This window comes from Peromyscus leucopus, chromosome 8a (assembly GCF_004664715.2).
Source record: "Peromyscus leucopus breed LL Stock chromosome 8a, UCI_PerLeu_2.1, whole genome shotgun sequence".
NCBI lineage: Eukaryota > Metazoa > Chordata > Mammalia > Rodentia > Cricetidae > Peromyscus > Peromyscus leucopus.
Genome location: NC_051085.1, coordinates 48,518,345 through 48,537,939, shown reverse-complemented (window position 1 = coordinate 48,537,939; position 19,595 = coordinate 48,518,345). Strand labels below are relative to the sequence as shown.

Below are 19,595 nucleotides of genomic sequence, written 5' to 3'. Positions count from 1 at the left end.
CTGAGTTAAACATGAGTGACCATGGCCCAGGTACACGGATTCATATTGCTTTGATGATATCTCCCACCATGGAAGTGGTTACATCAACTTTTATCAGTCGATAACATTTACCAAATACATTAGTGGAGACACTAGGCAGACAGGATAGAGCAAAACAGGGAGTCTCTGCTGTAGGCTTCGGGCGCTGATGGTATGTATCCTTAGCTTTGGGATGGGTGGCACCTAACGGGCTGTGTCTTGGTCAGGGTTATTATTGCGGTGGAGAAACACGAGGACCAAAGCAACTTGGGAGGAAAGGGTTTATTTGGCTTATGCTTCCACAGCACGGTTCATGATCAAAGGAAGCCAGGACAGAGACCCAAACAGGGCAGGAACCTGGAGGCAGGAGCTGATGCAGAGGCCATGGAGGGGTGCTGCTTCCAGGCTTGCTCACCATGGCTTGCTCAGCCTGCTTCCTTTTAGAACCCAGGACCACTTGCTCAGAGATGGCCCCACCCACCGTGGGCTGGGCTCTCCCCCATCGATCACTAATTAAGAAAACGTCCTGCAGCCCGATCTTATGAAGGCATTTTCTCAGGTGGGGCTCCCTCCTCTCAGATGACTCTAAGCTGTGTCGAGTCGACATAAAAGCAGCCAGTGCCGCCCGTCACTACATGGCAGAGGTTTCACTTTGATAGTAAAAGGCCATTAGAACGGGCACACGGGTAGGCGGTCAGTGGCGAATGGGAGAGCTGGAGCTGTGAAGGCGCCCGGCTCTCAGTCTGCAGCACCCCAGCTCCCACGGTCGTCTACAGACTCTTCGACACAGGAGAGGCTCGTCCGGGACTTTCGGCTCACACCTTGGGTTTACAGCCTGGGAAGCTGAGAGCTGGAGGTGACAGCCCGGCCCGGGTTGTCTCATATGTGCTCTCTGGGAGCACCTGTGGCTTCCCTGCAGGGAGGCGGCTCTGGGAAACAGGACTCAGCAATGCCGGTCTGGAAACATGGAACTCCCGTGTGGAATGCGAGTCCTGGCAGAAGAGCAGGTGCCCCTCCTGTCACCTCTGTGTGACCCAGGTGTCTCTTTATACAGTGTGTGTGTGTGTGTGTGTGTGTGTGTGTGTGTGTGTGTGTTGTTTTCTTATTGAAAGGAAGGGATGGCTTCTAGGCAACCGCACAGGACATTTCCATGCAGAATCAAAATTTGCACAAAGCTAAATGGACCGGGTGGTGGAGAGAGTGCAAACGGACTTAGTTAACAGGATCTCACCCGTGCTAATGATGCCAACTGAGACAAACGTGCCAGGTCACAGGAGACGCTGGGACCAGGGGAGGCTGTGATCTCTGCCACTCTCCTATGAACTGAAAAACAGTGTTTAGAAGTCTCAGAGCCATTTGTGGACTATGACGGCACTTTGTTCGGAGCGACCTGATCCTGCTAGTAGATCGGAGACCAAGCAACATGGAGGGCTCCTCGGGCAGAGGCTGGCAGGCACATAAATCAAAGGAAGATTAGATTTTAAACCTGGAGTTAAAAATGCATCATTGGCCAGGCATCATGGCGCACGCCTTTAATCCCAGAATCAGGTGGCTCTCTGTAGGTTCGAGGCCAGCCTGGTCTACACAGCAAGTATGAGGACAGCCAGGGCTATGCAGAGAGATCCCATCTTAACAAACAAACGCGCCACCGACATCCTGAACGCACGGTTACTTAGCAGATGAGAAAGAAGCCGAACAAGGAGTCATTAAGAAAGCGCCTGATGACGCGGCCAAATGGAACTATCACATGACCCACCTAGAATACGTGCCACTTGGCTCCTCCAAAGGCTAACCGCAATGTGTCACTGGGGACGGGGGAGATGGCTCAGTTGGCAGAATGCATGGGGACCTGAGTTCCGATTCCCAGTACTCGTGTAAAAAAGCTAGGCATGGGACCAACAGCATAACCCTAGCTCTGGAGGGCACAGACAGACAGACAGACAGACCCCCGGCAATCAGCAAGTGGAGAGTGACAGAGGACGCCCACTCTTAACCCTGGGCCCCCACATCTGTGTGTATGTACACACACACAATTTTTTAACTAAAAAAAAAAAAGCCTCCTAAGTAGAAAATCCCCTAGGTTAGCAATCAAGTCACCCAAATCAGTGGAGGAAGACACAGAATAACAAATTAACCCTAAGCTTGAGAGATGCAGCCTCACACAGCCACCCCAGATGTGCTTAGCTGTGCGCTGGGATGGAGCCTACACCCCTGGTTCTCAGGCCTCCCCAGGATGGGAATGATCCCCAGACAAGATGGTCACACACAGCAGCTGTCCCTTGCCTCTCCCCGACATGGTTCTCCCAGCTCCCAATCTGAAGGGTTTGAACTTCAAACTAGAGACTGTGAAAGCTGAGAATCCTCGTCCTCTCCTTGATAAAGAAGTCTAAAACTTAACTTATCGCCAAACAAGAGACTCCGAGATGCCAGTGCCAAGAGAAGTGAGCTGTTCTTTCCAGAATAGCCATTCCGGGTACCAGAGACCAGCCTGGAGGCTGCATATGGGGTGCCCATTTGATGTCACCTCCCTGCTGAAATGTCTGAGCTGGTCTAGGCAAGCCTTGGGCCTGTTGCCTTCTAGGATCAGAACAACAGAGATCACTCTGCATCGGCTGTAGGCAGGGCTGTGACGTGAAAACACAGAGACCTGTGCTCTACAGCCCCGGCCACACTCACCTCCCACTCTGGCTACCATGACCTTGAAATTCTGGATTCTGGATGCCACACACCATGATTCCTCCTCATGCTAGCTGGCTGCCTCTTTTCTACTCATCCTTCCCACCTTCAGGAACTGCCCAAGGTTCTCTGCTCACACCTGCCCAACTCTGAAATAGTGTTTCCCAAGGCATCTCTCTACTCAGGAGTCCTATATTACCTCACGGTCAAGAGGCTTAAAGCCGAACTCCCTGGAAGACAAAATAAATAATAAAAACCCTCCATTCATTTGCTACTTCCTGCCTCTATCATTTCTTTTACATTTTTATTTTTCATTATGTTTATTAATTTACCGGGGGCAGGGTTTGTCGCTGGAGAGTTTTTCTCCTGGTTCCACTAAGTCCCTGCAGTCCCGTAGCCCACTTATAAAATAAACACACAGATGCTTATGTTATTCAAACTGTTTGGTCTAATGGCTCAGGCTTCTAGCTAGCTGTTCTTATATCTTAAATTAACGCATTTCTATTAATCTATAAGTTGCCACGTGGCTCGTGGCTTACCGGTATCTTAACATCGTCTCCCTCCTCAGCCTTCCACTTCCCAGACCTCTCCTCTTTGTCCCGCCTACACTTCCTCTCTGGCTACTGGCCAATCAGCGTTTTATTTATCAATCAGTCATCCACAGCAGGGTGTGCATGATGCCGTAATGTGCATATGAAGGTCAGAGGACAATCTGCGGTGGTCAGTTCTCTCCTTCTACTAGGTGGGCCTGGGAATTGAACTCAGGGAGAGGTGAGTCCTAGCTCCCAAGGCCTCTCCATTTCCAGTCTACGAGCCTGTCCAACCCTCTGCAGTTGGTAGAGCTGCTCAGGAGCCTACCTTCCTAGCACAGGGGTGAGTTTCACCTCCTCCTGGGGGCTCCCCCAAGTACTTTCCCAACATTCTGACCCACCCTGGCTACCACCCAGCACGTGCTCTGTCACCAACTCCAGCGCATCCTGACACTGGAGGTGGCACTCTGTGGACCTCCGTTTCACAGACAAGAGAGTCGACTTGGCCGGGTTAGGGAGGGGCGGGCTCTAACTCAGCAGTAACAGCAGGCTTGCCCAGCATACCTGACACCCTGGCTTCAGCCCCAGCACTGTGGTGGGAGTCGGGGGCAGAGACAGTTCCTTTGCCCCCCGATCACAAAGCTGCCACACAGCAGCCTCCAGACCCAGGCATCAGGCTTGCTTCCCAACACAGTCCAGCCAGACTCCAGCCGCGTGCACTCACACACACTGCCCCGCCCCCCTGATCTGAAGCCTCCTCTTCCCAGGCCACCCAGATCCCACCCCACGCTCAGGCTCCCACCTCCTCATGACGCATCCCTCCGGTACTCCATCTCTCATGGCTGGCCGCATCGTCCCCACTACGAAAGGGGACTTCGTGCCTAGGGACAAGACATGACCTGGCCTGCACAGCCAACGGGCTTGGCCCAGGGTAGGCACTCAAAACTCAGCTACTGGGCGGTCTGAATGAGACGTCCCTCACAGACTCCGTTCCCAGTTGGTGGCACTGTTTGGGTAGGTTAGGAGGTGTGGCCGTGCTGGAGGAAGCATGTCACTGGGGGGGGGTGTGGCCTTGAGGTTTCAAAGTCACATGCCATTCTGGGTTGTCTCTTTGCTCCCTCCTTGTGGTTTAAGACTCGAGCTCTCAGCTTGCAGTTCCATGCTTTCCCACCATGATGGTGAGGGCCTTTTTATCCCTCTGAAACCGGGAGTGCAGATAAACCCATCCTTCTGTAAATTGCCTTGCTCATGGTTTTTTACTATAGCAACAGAAAAGCAAGGAAGACATAAACTCATCTACACTTATTACGAAAGCATGCCGTTCTGTTAAGCCAGAGGTGAGAAGCTAGGGAGCGGGAAGGGATCCCCAGTCCCCTCTATCCCTAGGCCATGTCAAACACATCTGTCGGCCAGCTGACCAGGGCAGAGGACGCCTATGACCCCTGCCACGTCTCTGCCGTCCTTCCTTGCACATGCGCTGGATTTCCTTTTTCCTGTCCATCTTCTTCCACTTGGGATCTCACCAACATGCCCTACCATCCTGGCCAAGCTGGGGCCCACGGGCCTTCGGGAGATCTCCCAAGTGCAATGAAACAGTCCGTCCCTATGGACTCTGGGCTCTGTCTACGTCAGTCTCGATTTCACGTGCCACAGCCACAGTTCCCAGAGAAATGCAACATGCCTTCGTAGGGAAGCCTACCAGCACCCCAGCTGCAGCCATCGTCCGAAATGTGGGCGCCCTGCTGCCCCTCATACGTACACCCATGACCACCTCCCGAGGGTAGGGCACATCGGCTAGTGATGCTATGGGCCTCTCTGTGACCGAGGGTCTCTACTGGGGACACAGCGGTCCTTGCTGCTCTCTGCGTCTCCTCCTCGTCTCTGTCCACTCCTCGGCTTGTCTCAGGCCTAAGACAGGAGGTAAGGGGGTTTCTCCTCATCCATCTCCACCCAGCCCTCCACTTCACACCCCTGTTTAACTGCCCACTTGTCCGATCCTCTTGGGGATCCAACAGATACCTCAATGTGAGTCGTTTGAACTCAATCCCCTGGTCCTCGCCATCACGTGCTCCACCTACATCCTTCTTCACTTCGGGTCCTAGCCATTCCACCTTCTAGCTGGTAAGCCGGAATCCTAGATGCCATGAACAGTCTGGTATGGAGACTTCGAGACAGACGCCATTTAAGGTCACTGGGGTCTGGTCTTGTTGGGTTGAGCCTGGCCATGCTTCACTGTGACTTCTGAAAACTGAGATCACATCCCTACTGCAGGCTAAGCCACTTTTCACAAGACAGTCTATTAAAGCCAAATGCTTCCTAAGAGTATGCCTACCCTCCCCCAGGTCCCAGTCAAACAGAAACTCAAAACACTAAGTCACGCAGGCACGAAAGCCCCTTACCTCCCAGCACCTGATCATGCTTCCAGCATCCGACTCAGTGACAGGCATCCCACTGCCACCGACTTTTCAGCTAGAGCCAGCTCCCAGGTGCCTCTCCTGCCCCGAGAGACCCAACCACTATCAGAAGAGCAGGCTACCTCTCAGGGTCTCGGGGTTTTACTGAAAGTGATAACTACTCACTCCCGTCTCCACCCTCCCCGGTGGCCCAGAGCTGGCTGGGGACCGCAGTCACGTGTCCTATGCATGATAAATGTCTAATCACTGCCGAGTACCCAGTCTCTACTTTCTCTGCTCGAGTCTTCTCTTTTCCTTGCTCTGGGTTCTACTACATTCTCTGCTATGATAAACAATCACCCACTGTAGCTGCAAGATCTAACTATCTTCCCCCAGTTCACCTTTTAGCGGCCTCTGTGGCTGGCTTTGTCTTCTACACTGAAGGCAGGCAAAGCAGCTCCATGTCACTGTGATCCAAAGGCCATCTGACCAACATCCGTCCACCACAACTTCAAGGGCCACGCATGCTCAGCGGGCACATGGAGCATCCCGGCTTGGCCAGCTGGAAAGTCCGGTCCCCACTGGCCTGGCTGGGTGCCTCCGAGTCCCTGCCAACATTATGTCCACTAAGCACTTCTCTCTCCCACACAGGCCCCTCACGGTCCATAAAACAGTGGGCAGAGAGTGTGGGAGACAAGAACTGATGGCTGACTGTAAGTCAAGGCAGGACTTAGTTGGGCAGAGAAGGTGAGAAAAGCACCTCTTCATGCTGCTGGGCTGGCTGTGCTGTCGTGGAATATTTAATTATGCAAAGACGTGCTACATTGGTTTATGTTGTGGACCATCCCTTTAACTGTGTAAAGGTGTGGTATACTTGTTTATGCTGCATTTGTTTCATTGTATAAGGATGTGTTGCATTTGTTTCACCTTGCCTGCCTACGGCACCTGAATGGTCTAATAACAAGCTGAACCGCCAGTAGCTAGGCAGGAGAGGGACCGGCCGGGCTGGCAAGCGGAAGAGAGAAGAACAGAGGAGAAAGAGAAGGACATGCCCACGGCCAGAAGCCAGGCAGCTGCTGGCTAGATACAAGAAGCAGTGAAAAGTAAGATATATAGAAGGAAAGAAAGGTAAAGAGCCCCGAGGCAAAACGTAGATGACGAGAAAAAAGTGAAGTCATAAGAGCTAGCAAGAAACAAGTCTAAGCTAAGGCCGAGCATTCATAACTAATAATAAGTCTCCGTGTCGTGACTTCCAAAAGCAAGCCTGCTACATTACACTTTACCCAGAGGGAAAACCCATGCCAACCATCACCACCTTTATTACGACAGCCCAAAGCATCACCTAAAAGGAAGCAAGTTTGCTCCCAAGACTCGTCTCTTCAAGCCACTGGAACAGTGGAGAAGACCGGTTACAGGCCTGGGGAGGTGGCTTGGGTGGTAGAGTACCTGCCATACCTGCCATGAGACACTGAGTTGGGGCCCCTGGCACCGACACATAAATCCATGCACAGCATGCCACACACTTATAATCCCAGCACTGACACATAAATCCATGCACAGCATGCTACACACTTATAATCCCAGCACTGACACATAAATCCATGCACAGCATGCCACACACTTATAATCCCAGCATGGACACATAAATCCATGCACAGCATGCTACACACTTATAATCCCAGCATTGACACATAAATCCATGCACAGCATGCCACATACTTATAATCCCAGCATGGACACATAAATCCATGCACAGCATGCCACACACTTATAATCCCAGCATGGACACATAAATCCATGCACAGCATGCCACACACTTATAATCCCAGCACTGACACATAAATCCATGCACAGCATGCCACACACTTATAATCCCAGCACTGACACATAAATCCATGCACAGCATGCCACACACTTATAATCCCAGCACTGACACATAAATCCATGCACAGAAAAAAAAACAAAAAAATGACAGCATGCACACACTTATAATCCCAGCACTGACACATAAATCCATGCACAGCATGCTACACACTTATAATCCCAGCATTGACACATAAATCCATGCACAGCATGGCATACACTTAAAATCCCAGCACTGGGGAGGCAAACGTAGGGGAATTTCTGGAGTTCACTGGCCAGCCATTCTAGCCAAATCTGTGAGCTGCACCTTCAGTGAGAGACCATCTCAAAAAGTAAGGTGGGGAGTGACTGAGGGAAACAGTCAGCGCTGACCTGCAGCCTCCACACGAGTGCCTGGCGCCTGCACAGGCGGACACACAATCGGGCGGACACACACTCAGGCAGACACACACTCAGACATGGCAAACAAAGACTGAAAAGAATACTCACAGGACGATCGGTCTGCTACTTGGCAAACCGCTACCCAGACTCCCCACTTCACTGGGCAAGGGTTTTTAAATCTATCGCCCCCTTCATATTTTAGTTGAGTCTATTTTTTTTTTCCACAATTGGCATAAAAACAATCTCTCCTTTGGCTCAAGGTACTGGCTTGGTGCCCACAAGCCTGGGTCCCCACTTTCTACCATGCAAGTGACATTTTCCCCCTCTGAGGATAGGGATAAGCCGAGTGCTTAGAAGTTCTAAGGTTGTTGTTACAGGTTGCGAAATTACCAAACAAAGGACTGGAGTGATGTGGGGAGAATCATGGTAGTTATCAGATGTCCATTTGCTTCTCCGCTGGAGGGGGGCATTTCTTTTATTGTAGTGTAATTTATTTATTGGTTTTCTTCCTCATGTAGCCCTGGCTGGCCTGGAGCTTGCCATGTAGAACTCTCTGGCCTCAAACCCAGAGATCCACCTGCCTCTGCGTGTTCTACGCTACTCTACAACTTACTACATTTTTTTCAAGCAGGATTTTGAGTTGTTGCCCAGACTAGACTCAAACACCTAGGTTTAAAAAAATCCTCTTGCCTTAGCCTCCCACTCATGACCAGACCCCTCCCCCCCGGGAATGTTCTACATGGCCAGCTTTTCTCTTTACTTTGAAAAAACAAAATTTAGACCCTGGTAGAGTATCTCTGAAGATCCACTGTGTAAAAAGTCTCTGCTCTTTTAGCCCCAGCCACTGAGAGGGAAAAATTGGCATTTCCTGTGTACCTACTTGACACCAGGCTAGCCACCTGGGGAGCTCCCCTGGGGCACAGGTAATACCAGGCCATTTAGTATAAGGGGAAATGGGGGGTGTGGTCGGGGCAGCAGGAGGTGGAGGTGGGATCTGAACCTACGATGCACACCCAGCATGTGAGGGGCTGGCTTTGGGAAGGGGGTCCACCAACCCCTCACATTCCTTACAGTCCCTTACCATCTTCACCTTTTAAATAAGCGGCACCCGACAGGAAACTCTGAGGAGGGAACCTGGAGGTTGAAACTTGAATCAGCTACGGTGAATAGCCTGCAAACCATTGAACAGACTTCCAAAGGGGCGTTATGTGGCCATTCAAGACCAAACAACTGTGCACATTTCAGCAAACGAAGATCTAGGCCCCCTAAAGAAGCATGAGTTCGAGTATGTTCTTCCTGGGCCACAAGCCCAGTGGCCCACACCCGGATACATGCTGGTTAGGTCATCGAGCACCTTCCCAAACCAAACAGGAGGAGGAAGCAGGCCGGACACGGATCACACAGGCCACGTGGGACCCAAGGAGACCACGCACTAGACCAGTGCCAGGTTGTCCAGTCCAGATCCCAGGCAGGAAAGCCTCTCCACCATGGTCAGCAGGGTGACCTGGGGTGACCCGCTCTGCCTCTCTAGGATGCTGGTTCCTAAACTGTAGCACCCAGGAAACAGGGGCCCAAAGTTGCCGGGAGGATGGATCCTTAATCCCAGACACCCTTGACTGGGCACTCATCTGCTGCTGTCTGCTGTCAAGAACGTGGGCTCTGGAGTCTGCCCATGGAAGCTACCATCTCAAGGAGACTTAAGAGTTAGCCAGACACCGGCTGACTCCTGTACACCCGTTTCCTTTTCCTGATTTGTAGCAGTAATGAGAATAACTCCCCTATGGGAGGGTGGTGGTGAGAAGCCCATAAAATAACAATGGGTATAAAGTAACACAGTAAGGGTTGGGGAGGAGCCACGGGAGTTTTCTTTAAGTTTTAGACATCATTTTGTTTCAGGAAAAAAAAAATTACCCTAAGGGATACACACCACCCTTACTCTCTTGCCCATCAGAGCCCAAGTCCTGCTTCCCAGATAGCAAATGTCCAGGCTGCCACACTGTAGGTGGCAAATCCTTACAAAGCTGCATTCTGCAGCCCCCCCCCCCCCAAGCGACCTTTCTCTAGTAATGGCTTCCCTCTGGTCTAGTTCCTTGTTCTGTAACACGGTATAGACTCTTGGGTTTCAGATCTGGTCATGGGCCAACTCTCTCACATCCTCCGCCTCGGTATTCCCCCCTTGGAAAGAACTAAGGACAGGGACTCGGTACTGCCACGCAGCTCCAGGCCTGTAAGAACACCCCCGAAGCATGCAGCTGCCACTGTGCTACAGAGCCGTAACTCCTGAAGGAAGGCACCGTTCCTAAGAGGCGAGGAAGACCACCTTGGAGTGCCGTCCCTGCAGCTGTGCGGAGGCCCGGCGCTAACTCACCTCCAGCCTGCCTCTGACCCACCTGAGTCAGGATTTCCTCCACGGGCTGAAGTGAGGCAAGTCAAACTTCCAAGGAAGTAAGAGGAAAGATATCTTTCCACCGTGGACTCTTCTTGCATCGAGAAAACGCTCCCCGAGTTACCCAGCTGCCTCCAGAACCCCAAATGAGCCTTAGCATGGCACCCGGTCGCCCCAGGCCACCTTTCAACCTCCACGACTCCGGGTTCTCCCTCACCGCTACCTCGGTGCACGCCCAGGCGACAGCTGCGTCCACAGCAGCTTTAGGGATGGCGTCCCTGGGGTTCGGGTTTTCCTCGTTAAAAAATCTCCACACTTTACAGAGCGACTCGGGCCCCAAAGTCAGCAGATTGTAAAACTCGTAAAAACTCAGCGCACCCGAGAGATCTAACGAGGCTGTACCAGCTCCAGCGTGCCCACGTCACCAAGCGCCACCAAGCAGCGCGTCTGGGGCAGCTGAGGACCCCGATCGCAGCTGGGGGGGAGGGAGGGTCCAGCTCCAGCTGGCGGGTGTGCGAGCCGGGGGGGGGGGCATCGTCACCGACTCCGGACGCGGAGCAGCTACGGACCAGCCCTCCCCCGCCCAGTCCCCGCCGAGACCCTTTCGCGCCCCGGAGCCCCGCGGCGCGCGCGCACGAGCCGGGGACCCCAACTCCAGACCCCGGGACCCATGCCCAAGCCACGGCCCGCCACTCACGGTTCCATCTCGGAGCCCCGGGGCCCTCGGTCCCCGCCGGCGCGTCCCGAGCCCGCCCGGCGTCCCGCGGCAGCCGCAGCCGGAGCCACCCGCGAGGCCGAGCAGCCGGCCGCGGAAAACGCATCAGAGCGCGACGCGCAGTCACGTGCGCGGAAGCGGCGGCCGGGCAGGGCGGAGCGGCCTCCTGCAGCACTCCGCCGGACACCTGTCACGTGGGTGATCGTCACGGATATCCCAGGTCCGAGGCCAAAAACCACCGAAGAGCCCGGAGCCCGGAGGCCTCGTCCAAGTCCCCAAACGCTCATCGTGGCTGCTTCCTCTTTTCTGCATCTCCGAGGGTGAGAGGAAGTATCTAAGGAACCATTAGCATCTCTCCAAAGTTTGCTACTGTATCAAGGCGTCGTTAACACGTGCCACGCTGTTGTGTCTCTCCAGCAACCATTAAAACCAAGGCCCGCGGGTTTCTGGTACACACAACCCCGAAGCTGAGGGAGACGAGCATGCCCAGGGCAGCCTCTCACCCTCCCGCCTGCAGGACTCAGGGTAACTCTTCTGCCTCCGTTATCTCCCTTCACCTTTCTGGTCTTCAGCGAGGCAGGACTTTGGGACGCATCAAGCCCAATCTATGAGTGAAACGGATGTTATTCCCATATCTGAACGGTGCCATTCCACCACCATCCCCGATGTTGCCACATTTTAGGTGCCCCTCTTTCCAAGATTTGACAGCCTGGCACAGAAGACTGCACATGAGCATTAACCAAATGATTCAGGGGGACTTGCGGACTGACTAGCAGTGCACCAGCCTGCTTTCTACAACTGAGAGAACTGGGGAAGCCTGCTCCTGGGGTCAGAGACAAGAAGGCAGGGGCCAGTGGGTGCTCTCACCTTCTGACGAGGGTGCGCTAGCGGCCCCGCTTGACCTGAGACTTTTCATAGTTATAAGCACTGAAAGTCCCATGTCCTGGAGACCCCCTCAGATGCAGGCAAAGCGTGACAGCAAATCACACCCCGGCCCCTGTTTTGTTTTGTGTTTTTTTTTTGTTGTTGTTTTGTTTTGTTTTTTAAGTCTCTGGTTTGACATTTTTGTTGTTGTTGTTGTTGGTATCTTTTTTTTTTCAGATTTATTTATTTATTATGTATACAGTGTTCTGCCTGCATGCCAGAAGAGGGCGCCAGATCTCATTACAGATGGTTGTGAGATGGTTGTGGTTGCTGGGAATTGAACTCAGGACCTCCGGACGAACAGCTAGTGCTCTTAACCGCTGAGCCATCTTTCCAGCCCCGGCCCCTGGTTTTTATTGTTGGTTGTTTCTGTGAGTTACCAGGCAAACCTGTCTTAACATTAAAAAAAAAAAAAAGTCCTTAGCTTGGTTCCCTCAAGAACAGAACTAGGGACAGTAGTCTCCGTGGTAATTTCATCAAGAACAGAGAACGCCGGAAGGGTGTGAGGGAGCTAGAAGCTTCACCACACACAGTGAATTGTTTGGTCTACAAGATAGTGCCAGAGAAACTGCCAGCCGAGTCCAGAACCGTCTCTAGGCTCTACCCTATCCATCACCTGTTGCCCATGGGTTAAGGTCTAGCCTACACATCCGGTGACTATTCATCCCATGCAAACAACTTGGGGCCGGTGCCTGCAGGCACTGGGCAGCCCATGAGTGATGAATGAGCCTCCCCTGCCAGCACTGATGGGCCGCGGGGTCTGTGGTGGCAGAGGCTGGGACCATGAGAGTTTTCACTAGGACCAGGGAAGCAGAGTGGAGAGAGGACCGAGGTGGAAAGTCAGCACAGGAACAGCATGCGTCTGAGCAAGGCTAGATCTGAGGCACTGGCCGACAGGATCCAGCACTAAGAAATGGAGGTTGTTCTGAAAGTGCGAAATGAGACGTCTGGGAGTGACTAGCGGTCCTTTGGGCTTTCTTGGGGCTCCGGCTGCAGGTGGTGACCTTGTCTCCTTGGTAACCTCAGTGAGTGTCTGCCTGAGGGTGAATTCCTCCTACGGAGCAGGCAGCCTGTGCACGTGTAGGGAGTCCTCGTCCTTATCCAAGATTGGGGGCGCTGAAGCAAAGGGGCAGAAGAGCAGATTAGCTTCGGACCTCGGGTCACGAAATGTGCCAAAGCGAGGTCATCTGGGGGAGCTTTTAGAGACCCCAACGCAGGTAAACCAGATCTGAAGTGCAGCTCAGGAACGGGCTCTTTGTAGGGCTCCCTCCAGGACTCCAACACAGCAAGTTTGTTAATCAACCCAAGCTCTTCCTGGGGGCCAGCTCCATCTCCGGGCTCAGGTTCTGTGGATACTCTCTGTATCTTGGTAAGAAATGCTCCTTTTTTCCCCCTTTCTTTCTCTCCTTCCTTCCTTCCTTCCTTCCTTCCTTCCTTCCTTCCTTCCTTCCTTTCTCCCTCCCTCCCTCCTCCCTCCTCCCTCCCTCCCTTCCTTCCTTCTTTTTTTGGCTAAAAGTAAACTCAAAACCAACAGTCATGAATGCTTCAGGGCCTTCCCTACAGACAGTGGTGGTGAGTTGCCGCTAATCCCTGGTATGGACATGGCTCTAAATGCTGGGGACTATGGCAAAGCTCCCATCTCACTGCCATGGGGGAAGAAGTCCCCTGCAGGAGGACACAGCAGCTGGCTACCCGCAGAAGCTTCCAGTCTAGACAGAAGAAGACCAGGCAGAGGTCGACCTGCTCTTCCCAGAATTTAATAAAACCCTAGCCCCCCTCTGACAGCATGGGACAGCAGCCTAGAATTATCACTGCGGTCGCAAATTGAGGGACAACGGGGGGGGGGGGGAAGCAATAACACAGTTAGTGTCGCTCAGAGATTAAAACCCTCTCTTGGAATCCTGCAGAGGTTTGGTGGGGAAGCCCAGTGGGCGCTGCTTGGTGTGCTGCCCCAGAGCAAAGGGCTGAAGGGGCTCTTTGCAGGCCACGTGGGCGTATGGAGATAAGAGTCAGCATAGCTTCCCCATTCTTTCCAAGTTCTGTTTATCTCTTCATTCTACAAGGAGCAGAGCAAGACAGGGAGCAGCCGCTGGCTCCCACTGCCCCCCACATTACAGGGGCAGCACTCCCAACCAGGGGGGGGGTCTCTGGTGGGAGGAGAGAGGGAGTGAGAGCCAGAGCCAGCAGGCTTGAGTACCTGGGCTTCTGGCGGGCGGGTGATCGGTCCTCAGCTCACCCCATGTCTTTGTAACAAACCAGAGGCTGCTCACTTAGATCATAATGTTCCATCAACGGCTGAGTGCCGAGGTAGGGAAGGCTGAGGAGGGCCAGTCCTAGGCACAGGATGGATCTGCCCAGCTACAGGACACAGGGTCAGAAAGAAATCCTCTGCTTTGGCCTTGAACACAAAAATCGGGGGCGGGGCAGGGGCGGGGGCTTTTCCTTGCTTTCCTGGCTCTGGACTAAACCAAACAACTCAAGGACACACAGGGTAGGGGAGGATGAGGTACCTGGCCCAACAAACCTGGGGGGCTTCAGAGAGTGGACCTGGACTGTAAGTGGTGATATTAGAGATGTCCACCTGCACATAGGACCTAAGGTAAGGGCCTGGGGAGAGTTGCCCCCCCCCATGCCCTTTCCTAGAAGGGTATTATGGTTCAAATGCATCTGTTTGTTAGAATTACTTTTCATACATTGCTCATCTGGATCATAGTCAAGTAATTTTCAGTTATGGGGGCATTCTTGATATTATTAAGACACCAGGATAGGAAAAGAGAGACTATGAGATAGTGGTGATTTTAGAAAGAGCCTCGGGGGTTGCGCTGATGATTCCGTTGATCAAGTGTTTGTCACACAAGCATGAGGAGCTGGATTCAACCCCCCAGAATGAATCCACAATGAGCAGTCAGGCATGGTGGTTGTATGCTTGTGATCTCAGCTCTGAGAGACAGGTGGATTCCTGGGGCACACGGACAAGCCAGGCGGGCAGCGATGGTGGTCGGTGGGTGATCGCCAGTGAGAGATACTGGAGAGAGGGGGGGGTGGGGGAGCCGGAGAGAAGTCTCAGTGGGTAAGAGTACCTAGGGTGCGCACGTGAGTGCTTGAGTTTGGATCCCAGCACCCACGTCACCCACATAAAAAGCCAGGTAAGAAAGAACAAAAAGTTGGGTGGTTAGGGAGGTGGGGGTCCAGGGGGAAGGGGACAACATATAAAAAAAATTTTTGAGTAAAAAAATTAGTTAAAAAAAAAAAGCCAGGCGAGACCATGTAGGCAGCCCTGTAACCCCGGCTCTGTGGGGCGCAGAGGTGGGGATCGCCGGGGCTGTGGTTCACTGAGCGATCCTGTGTCAAGGGAGTAAGATCAGTGAGCGAAGAGGACAGCAAAGTCCTCCTGTGGCTTCTGTGTACATGCATGGGTGCACACACCCGCACACACACACCACACACTCACACATACACCACACACTCACACATACACACCACACCCACACACATACACCACACACTCACACATATACCACACCCGTACACACACACCACACACTCACACATACACCACACCCACACACACACACCACACACACACATACACCACACCTGCACACACACACCACACACTCACACATACACCACACACTCACACATACACCACACCTGCACACATACACCACACACTCACACATACACCACACCTGCACACACACACCACACACTCACACATACACCTGCACACACACACCACACACTCACACATACACCACACCCGCACACATACACCACACCCGCACACACACACCACACACTCACACATACACCACACACTCACACATACACCACACACTCACATACACCACACCTGTGCACACACACCACACACTCACACATACACCACACACTCACACATACACCACACCTGCACACACACACCACACACTCACACCACACCTGCACACATATACCACACACTCACACATACACACCTACCACATATACACCACACACTTACACATATACCACATCTGTACAATACACCACACACACATATACCACATACTTACACATACACCACACCCACACAATACACCACACATTTACACATACATCACACCTACACACATACACCACACACACATATACACCACACACTTACACATACACCACACCTGCACACATACACCACACACTTACCCCGCCACACACACACTTCAAAAATAAAAACACCTAGCATGTGGAAGGCAGAGGCAGGCAGATCTCTGAGTTTGAGGCCAACCTGGTCTACATGGTGAGTTCCAGGCCAGCCAGGGCTACATAGTAAGATTCTACCTAAAAACAAATAAAAATAATAATCAAAATAAATAAAAACAATATTTAAAAAAAGAAAGAAAACCCAAGGCGGCATCTCTGTGCCCATGACTCCAGCACTGGGGAAGTTGAGGCAGAACGACCATAAATTCAAGGCCAGGAGTAAGAAAATAAATACTGTGTTCACTCCAGGGCCCTCACAGAAATAATTAAACCTGACTGAAGCACCAGGCAAGAGGTCTGATGATCGTGCGGCTCCTACAGGATCAGGACAGGCCCCGGATGGACGCACTGCAGCACAGCCCTGGCTGTGGCAGTCTGAGGTGATGGGTACTGTGGGTCCCTGAAGGCTCAAGTCCCGGGGGAGTATGTTTTCACACCCAGCCTACATATTCACCTCCTGCTGCCTCAGTGGCATTGGGCAGAACTGAAAAGTTTTTCAGAAAAGGAGGCCCAGCCAGGGCCCAACAGGCGCCTGCTCACGCACAGCAGAGGGGTGATGACCCTACCTCCACGCAAGCCACCGTCCTGGGGGCTGTGGATTGTTGGGGTGCTCCATTACATCATAGAGACCTGCATTCTACACAGGGGAGCCATCTGTCCAGTATCTGTCAAAGGGGTGACCCGGGGCTGTAGTTCAGTAGTAGGGTGCCTACCTAGCATGCTTGGGGCCCGGGTTCCTCCCCAGCTCTGTGAAATTCAGGGTGCACAACTTTGAGCTAAGATGTTTCTTCATGGGTTTGGAAGTCCATGCTTGAGGTGCAGAGCACTGGGGTGAATACTGGACAGCAGAGCCGGGGTCTCCTGCAGGTAGTGACTTCCATGCCGGATATGAAGCCCCGGGTTAGTGTGAGCCCCTGGGTTTAGTTGTGAGCACTGGGTTGAGTGTGAGCCCTGGGTTAGTGTGAAGCCTGGGTTAGTGTGAGCCTGGGTTGATGTGAGCCCCCTGGGTTAGTGTGAGCCCCCTGGGTTAGTGTGAGCCCCCTGGGTTAGTGTGAGCTCCTGGGTTAAGTGTGGCCTGGTTATGTGAGGCCGCCTGGGTTTAGTGTGAGGCCCCGGGTGTGTGGTGTGGTGCTTGCAACAGACCCCTGCATTGCAAGTTTACGGCTCAGGGAGCATCTCCGCTCACTGTGTGGAGGAACCTTCCCTGGCTGGAGGAACCCCTCCTGAGTTAAGAGAGCCTTCTGTTTAGAGAACCCTGCTGGAGAACCCCTTCCTGTTCTAGGAGAACCCTTCTGTGCGGTAGAACCGCCCCTGCGCTGAGAACCCCTCCTAGTGGGGAAGCTGCCTTCTGTCTAGGAAGGCCCTTTACAGTGCTGGAGACCCCTCCTGGTGCTAGAGAACTCTCTGCCTGCATGGAGAACCCCTCCCTGTGCTGGAAAAACCCTCTTGTGCGGAGAACCCTCCTGTTCTAACGGAAACCCCTCCGTCTGCGCTGGAGAACCCTTCTGTTCTAGAGAACCCTTCTGTGGCTGGAGAACCCCTTTCCGTGTCTAGGTAGAACCCTTGTCTGTGCTGAAGAACCCGCTCCCTGCGCTGGAGACCGCTCCTTGCTGCGGAGAACCCATCCTTTGTGCTGGGAGAAGCCCACTCTTGGCGCTGACTTCCCCTCCTGTGCTTGGAGAACTCCCTCTGGTGCTGGAGAACCCCTCCTGCGTGGAGACCCCTCCTGAGCTGAGACCCTCCTGCGCTGAGAACCTCCTTGCTGGAGAACCCCTCTGCGCTGGAGAACCGCTCTCCTGCGCTGGAGAACCCTCCTGAGCTTGGAGACCCCTCCTGAGCTGAAAGCCTCCGGCTGGAGAAGCCCTGCTGAGCTGAAACCCTCCTGAGCTGAGAACCTCCTGAGTGGAGAACCCTCGCCGACTGGAGAAACCCCTCCCTGTTGCTGGAGACCCCCTCCTGTGCTGGAGAAATCCTCTTAATGGCTGGAGAACCCTGCCCCCTCCTGTTTAGAGACCCTTGCTCTGTGTTGGAGACCATTCCTGTTCTAGAGAGCCCCTCTCCTGTGCGGAGAACCCCTCCTTGCTGGAGAACCCTCTCCTGTTCTAGCAGATACCTCCTGGCTGGAGACCCTCCTGCGCTGGAAGAACCCCCTCTGCCCTGTGCTGGAGAACCCCTCCTGAGCTAGAGAAACCCTCCCACCGTGCTGGAGAACCCTCCTGAACTGGAGAACCCCCTCGCCTGAGCTGAGAACGCCCCCCTGAGCGGAGAACCCCGACATGGAGAACGCCCTCCTGCACTGGAGATACCCCTCCGTGAGCTGGAGAACACCCTCCTGAGCTGGAGAAGCCCCCCCTGTATGAGAACCCCTCCACCTGACTGGAGAAACCCGCTGAGCTGGAGAACCCCCCCCTGCCTGGAGAAGCTACCCAATGTTCAGGTTTCTGCGCCAGCACATGTCCTCTGGTGTCCATCCCAGTGTGACACAGGACTTGGTTACATTTACAACAGTTGGATCAAGGAACTTCTTTCCTGTATTCCAAAAATGGTTCCTTACAAACTCTAAACACCGAAAACCCTCTGTTCACACGCAGTGGGCCAGGCGAGGCATTCCGAGGGCCTGCAGCAGTCCTCTTCCCCTCCCGCCCTGTGGAGGCCGACATGGACATCACTGCTCTCCTCAGTCAGTGAGCACAGTGAACGAGAGATGGAAGCTTCGCTTGAGCTGGAACTTACATTTCAGTCCCACTGAGTGTGCTATGTTTGGATCCTACGTATCGTTCATTAAGAACAGCTCAAAGTCTGAAGCTGAGCTAACTAGCACGTACACTGTCCATGCAGACAGAAGAGAGGGACACTCAGAAGGCTGGAAAGACTCAGGGCAGTCCAGAGGCCTAGATCAGAGTTACTGTGGTACTAAGGACTGTTCACCTCTAGCTTCAGAGAACCTCTGCCCAGCCTCTCGCGTTGATCTGGAAGCTTCCAGACAGGTGATAAGAGTTCTTAGTGCCTGGTTCCAATACTGTAACCCCTCGATTCACACAGCACCCTGCATAAAGTCTTTCTGTAACACGTACAACTCACACACACAGGAGCATCCCCAGGCCTCTTACAGGGGGTTTGATTCCCCTACAAGGTGTTTGATGATCCTGTTTGCTTGAAGCAAATGAGGGGACCACTTTCATTCGCAAAGTAACAAGGAAACCTTGCCAGAGAGTCTATGAAGTCATACAGAGGCGGAGGGCGCGATGAGGCACAGGAGTCACTGTAGCAGGGACAGGAGTTCTAAGTGGGTCCCACTTCAGGGTCAGAGCCTCAGAACACAGGGCAAGGTCTGGAAGGGACGCACAAGGTGTGTGCTTAGACATTCACTGGGACTGGCAGGGGCGGGGTGTCTGTGCAGATGGCCCATGGAAAGAGGCACAGGCAGCCAACTTCCCTGGGTGACACTTGGGCTCAGGAGCAGT

General features: G+C 53.2%; 1 protein-coding gene across 3 annotated transcripts in view; it reads right to left on the bottom strand.

Annotated features, from left to right (window-relative positions):
• Tmem181 (transmembrane protein 181) overlaps positions 1 to 19,595 on the bottom strand; it is a 91,631-nt gene that overhangs the window by 32,110 nt on the left and 39,926 nt on the right. Inside the window, exon 1 of one of the 3 annotated variants that reach the window (XM_028860313.2) lies at positions 10,945 to 11,079. The exons of the other annotated variants lie outside the window; for them this stretch is intronic. Coding sequence (XP_028716146.1) covers positions 10,945 to 10,952 — 8 coding nt within the window. The 5' untranslated portion in view covers positions 10,953 to 11,079. Of the gene's footprint in view, positions 1 to 10,944; positions 11,080 to 19,595 lie in introns of those variants that run through there. 3 annotated transcript variants of the gene reach the window in all.